At 38.4% G+C, this 5,505-nt stretch overlaps 1 protein-coding gene across 2 annotated transcripts in view; it reads right to left on the bottom strand.

Moving 5' to 3' along the window:
• Window positions 1-5,505, bottom strand: part of cbarpa (CACN subunit beta associated regulatory protein a) — a 19,543-nt gene that overhangs the window by 13,121 nt on the left and 917 nt on the right. The window contains exons 1-2 of one of the 2 annotated variants that reach the window (XM_008433855.2): window positions 2,444-5,456; window positions 423-494 (exon numbers count right to left, since the gene is read on the bottom strand). In XM_008433855.2, coding sequence (XP_008432077.1) covers window positions 423-470 — 48 coding nt within the window. In that variant the 5' untranslated portion in view covers window positions 471-494; window positions 2,444-5,456. Of the gene's footprint in view, window positions 1-422; window positions 495-2,443; window positions 5,457-5,505 lie in introns of those variants that run through there. The other variant, XM_008433854.2, reaches the window with a different exon arrangement.

The raw sequence follows: 5,505 nt of genomic DNA on the forward strand, positions 1-5,505 counted from the left end.
AGCCAAACGGGAAGCAAAGCTCCATCCATCAGGCGGAGCAGTGAAGCCATCTTTCTGACTCGCTGTGCAGAGCAACGTGGAAGTCGATTCTCCGTTTCCACAGAGAACTCAAGCTGACCGGCGATCAGAGCAACCAGCTCAGACTCCTCCTTTGTCTTTCTCTCATCCATCCAGAACCATATTCAGTTTCTGGTTTCCCATCAGCTCCCCATCTGCCCGTCACCCCCGCAGCACCCGCAGATTGAAGCCGACACCTGGAACACTGTTTTTCCCCAACATGCCTTTCTCCGCGGTTCCCACCCTGATTGAAACCCAACAGGAATTCAGAAAACACYGTGAGAGTTTCTCCAAGCGTAACATCAAGATCCCGCGCCATATGTAGGTGTGGACAGCATGTGTTGCTGGATACGCAGCGTACTCACAGTGGAGTTCTCTGTCAGACTTGTCAGAACAGGCAGATCATTGCTCATGGTCCAGGCCAGAGTGAGTGAGCCCTGTGGAGGAAGACAGAGCCGCAGATCAACTTTAAAACATCCAGTTCGGATTATATAAACATTACACCGTCCTTTACAGAATACAGACTGTGCAACTGAACTTCTAAATACTCTGAGATAAAGTTTGGTTAAGCTGTGGAGCTACAAAGCTGGTCAGAAGTTTACATAGGTTTTGATGAATGTCACTTAAACTGAAAACGTCGCGGGATTTTTGTGTCTACCAAGGAGTTTATGGAGTAATCTGGGATTCACTTTTGACTGTTATTGGCAGAAATTGTTCTGATAATTTAGAAAGGCTGGCTTCGTGCCACAAACTTGGCCTTTAAAGCCGCAGTCCAAAAAATGTGAACAAATTTTCCTCAAACCACCACCCAGCTAAGGCTGTGTGTGCACAGCAAGGGTTGAATTCCAGAGGTCAGAGGTGAGAGTTCAGCCTACTTTTGCTAATGTGCATCATGGTAAAAACTGGGCTGTGCAAAGTTAACACTGCCCAGCTTATTATACGACACTATGTTGATATACATGAATCCAAAACTCAAGCTTGGCGCTCGACCGTTACAACCTCACAGGCTTCAGTGTGTTAAAAAAGTGCGTTGACGATAGTGGCACCTCTTGTCCTTTTTAATCTGAAACTCCCCGATGACTTTTAGGAGACCTCTCCTGAAAAGGTCACTGTGATGTGAAAGCAAATACAATATACAAAACAGCTGCTTCTTCCTCTTTGGACATTTGTTTGGAGTGTCGGACTCGCATGTTGTTTGTTTAATTGTTTTTTTTAACATGAAATTGACACACAGAGACATGCTTTTACTCTTTCAATGATCTCCTCCTAAAACATGCATCCATGTTTGTTTTTTTACCTGCTTTCAAGCCTTTGGGCCTACTTTCTGCCAGATGTCCTAGAGAACTGCACAATAACACTAGAACTGCTTCCAATTTCTTCCACTTCAATTTAAATCACTTGTGTCAAACTCAAGGCCCGGGGGCCAAATCTGGCCCGCCGTAACTTTTTATATGTAGGCTCCAAATTACATCAATCACAAATTTGTAAAATTCACACAAAATCAACTGATCCCCACATTTTTTTTTTGATTTCACTGCAATTTTTTCTCTCAAATTCATCAAAAACATTGGGCTTAATTGACTCATTGCCTCAGCCTTACTTGATGTCAAGTTATAGTTAGAGCGAGGAATAAAAAGTCACATTTAAAGTCATGGACTATAGCACAAATTCCTTACAAAGATTTTGAAGTTATCACAAAATCTGTGATTTTGATTACAAAAAAAAAGCCCCAACAAAAACAACCATAAAATCCTGGAGGGACAGCTACTTATTAATATTTTTAACACTTTGATGGGTTTTATCAATACATTTTGGCTCAGCCGGCCCTTTAAATGGTTCAGTCATGAGTTCCAACAGAACAATTATCCAAAAACACATCAAAACTGGTTCCAGAAGAGATGAACCAGGTTGAAATTAAGCATCTGGAATGCATTTTCCAAAACCCATGACTCAACCTCTGTAAAAAAAAAAAAAAAAACAGATCCGAGGTCTGCTTCGTACCAGGACACCACTGAATTTATAAATGTACAAATTCAGCCAAGAACAGTGGTCATGTGAGCAGGTCAGGTAGTGAATGGTCACGGTGAAACTTGATAAGAGACATAAAAAAAATAAATAGTTATGGGAATTTATGCATATATTAGTGCCTTTGTGTATTAGTCTGATTTTGTGGTGATTTGAGAAAATTCACAATAAATTTTGTRCCAATTTTTATTTTTATTTTTTTCTCAAATTCACTGCAGTTAAATGATGCTAAAAAACAAATAAATTAAAAAAATGTAAAAAACATGGCTCCAACGAATCATTTGAAGCTCAAATTTAATCTGACAGTCATGCGCATGATGATTGTACTGTAGGTAACCTTGGTGTGGTGCTTCCTACAAACCTTGCAGAGAGCATGAGCTGGCTTTGCAAAGTGTTGCCTCCTGAGGGAGAGAATCGCTTCCTTTGGTGTCGATTCAAGCTGTTGCTTGCACCAGGAAAGTGGATATAACACATCAAAGAAAAATGAAAAGATTCAAACTCATCAATTCTGTCCTTTTTAGCGCTTTTTAGCTGGAGTTTCTACTGAAAGATCTTTTCTGCAGCAGTTATGATATTCAGTCTTGTATCCTTGAAGTACTGATGTGTGTGTGTGTGTGTGTTAAGGCTGAAGGTTAAATGAAAACTGCTAAATAAGACAACGGAAAAAGCGTAAAAAGATAAATTAAGCATAAATGAAACTGCGTAGAAGTGAAGTTTTTGATTGAGTTTTTCTGTAATTGGATCTGAGTGTTAAATCAATGCCTTCTCAGACTGCAACTAATTCTTTGCCAAAGTTGCATAAATGATTTTCCAGTWGTTTCCCATCCCAGACTGTACTTAATCCTTCAGAGACAACGGCTGCCCAATTTATCTCTGAAGATTTTTGCATTTAATGTCAGCTCATATTTTGTTATAACATTCCGCACAGCTCACATTTTTGTCCCAAACTTCTGTGTTTATGTTGGACTTTCTGAAATCACCCAACACAACGGATGGCACGTCTGTGAAGTGGAATAAAAATGCTTGTCAAAATGTTGCACAAACACAATTTGAAACTTGTGGCTTGCCCGTTGTATTCGACTTTTTAGTTATCATAACTCCTCTAAGATTAATCCACTGCAACGAACTACCTCCAGAAATAACTTAATGAGCACAAAGGGCTTGTTGGTTTGTCATTTAGTCTCAGGATAAATGAAGCTGTTCTGTGAAGTCCACAGTGGAACAAACAGACCAAAACCAGACCGAAATTTAATGGACAMTCTGTGGCGAGAATTGAAAATTGATGTTTAGGGATTCTTGATATGCAAACTTCCACAGTTTGAGCCTTTTTGCAAGGACTCAAAAAAATGTCTGGATATGCAAAGCCTAGATCTGTAAGCTATAGACTTTATAGAGTTATTGTAATTGCAACAAAAGATGGTTGTGCTAAATATTGACTCAAGATATGGGTGTCACATTTTCAAACTTTTGTTTGTAACATATTTTTCAAACCACGTTTAATTTGTCTAACGTTTCGCAATTACATACTTTGTGGAAGTCTGTCCCGTAAATGTACTACAAATACAAAGAAGGTGGAGCAAACTGTAGGAAAACGAGCRTTTATTTTCTAAGAGGTCTGGTGGTGAGTGCAGAGGACGTTCAGAGACACAGAGCGGATCGCTCTTAACCGCTCAAATCACATAAATCTTTCTAAAATCCATTACAGGCYGTGTGTGAAGTCAATGCGAGGAATCTTGAACTAGAGCGATGTCTCCATTTTTGTGTGATTGGCCTAATGATCATCTCTAAGGTTAAAAGGACTTTTCTGCAGTAAAGGATTCCTCACACACGCTGATAACCCGGCTGCACATTCCCTCACCGTGAGGGAGACTCATATTTTATGTAATATCTCAGCTCGAGGTAACTACGACGAGGCCGCAGCTCTGAACAACACGCCATCGCTTCACACGCTGCGCGTGGCCGCGAATCCTTGCTCCGATAAATAATCTCCCCCGGTGGTTTACTCATAATCACAGCCCGTTTGTTATTCTTGTCTTGACATTTGTGAGTATCTTTTGAGAGTTTTCTCTCATTCACACCTAACAGAAATAGAGCAGCCTGATATTCAAATGTTTTTGTTTTTTTTGTTGGGTTTTTTTTTTTTTTTCAGATGAAATGGTTGAAATCTGAAGTGGATTTTCAGAAGAACTGAATTAAATTTGCGATCACACTAAAAGGTCAGATGGAGTGGAGAAGTAAAGGGAATTTAACATAAATSTAATGACCTAACCATAATGTAATGACCTCATAATTTAATTTAACCAATAAAATTAAGAGATATCAAAGTACATATTAAGCTACAGGGTTTTATGAATTTTATTTAAGGGTGTAAGAGTAAAGGGAGCAGAATACAAATGCATGCCACACTTCTCAGATTTTCATTTATTAAAAAAATATCCCCAGTTATACATTATTTTGTTTCAGTCTGTCAAATATAATTCAAAAAAATAGATCCTGAGACAAAATGTGGAACATTTTGAAACGTGTATTCTGAATTTAGCAATTCACACACACGTGTTAAAACAACATATATGTTGTTTTTTTTATAGCCAGAGTTGCACTGTGGCAAGAAGAAAGCCCCTGTAAAAAGAAAGTAATAAAAAAAACCTTTATGTACACAGCAGACATGTGCTTGGTTTCTCAAAAACCAAGTTTTTAAAACACTATCTGAGGTATAAAACTACAAGAAAAAACACACTGAACCATGGTAACCTTACTCTTTGACCCAGGCGTTTTGAAGCAGAAACACATCTTAAAGTTGCAGGACACCAGTCCTCTGGGACTAGAGTTGAAGACCCCTGGAGGTCCTAGTGAAAGTTCAGACCTAAATCCAATCTAGAAGACTTGAAAAAAATTACTTTCACAGACACTAGGTTGGACGAGCCTGAGCTATTTTTGCTTGATGTGCAACGCTGAAACGTACTTAAAAAGTTTTTTCAATGCAGCAAAAGGTGGCTCTTGAAATGCATGCCGCACTTTTCAGATTTTCATTCGTCAAATAATTTCCAGTTTGTAGGAGTTGCACTACYTTGTGATGGTTTGACACACACAGGAAATTCCAAGCAAACTTGGTGAAGCAGCAAATAGCAAGATAATTTAACAAAACAATATTTATTCCCTAACATGGATATGAACTCCCCCCTCTGACATGGCAAGTTATAGGACAAATCTAATTAAAGCAAATTCACTTAAAATGTATGGACATAAATGATTTGACCCAAAAACGTCAAACTGTTAATCATCGGACAAATGTGTTTTGCWCTAGTAAGATTAAGTCAAATTCATCTATAACTTGTTAGCATTTTCTTAAGATATGAAAGGCATTTTAAATAAAATATATAATTATTGATTATTAGCAACATTCTCAAAAAAATACAACAATGC

This window comes from Poecilia reticulata, linkage group LG17 (genome assembly GCF_000633615.1).
Source record: "Poecilia reticulata strain Guanapo linkage group LG17, Guppy_female_1.0+MT, whole genome shotgun sequence".
In the NCBI taxonomy this organism is placed as follows: Eukaryota; Metazoa; Chordata; class Actinopteri; order Cyprinodontiformes; family Poeciliidae; genus Poecilia; species Poecilia reticulata.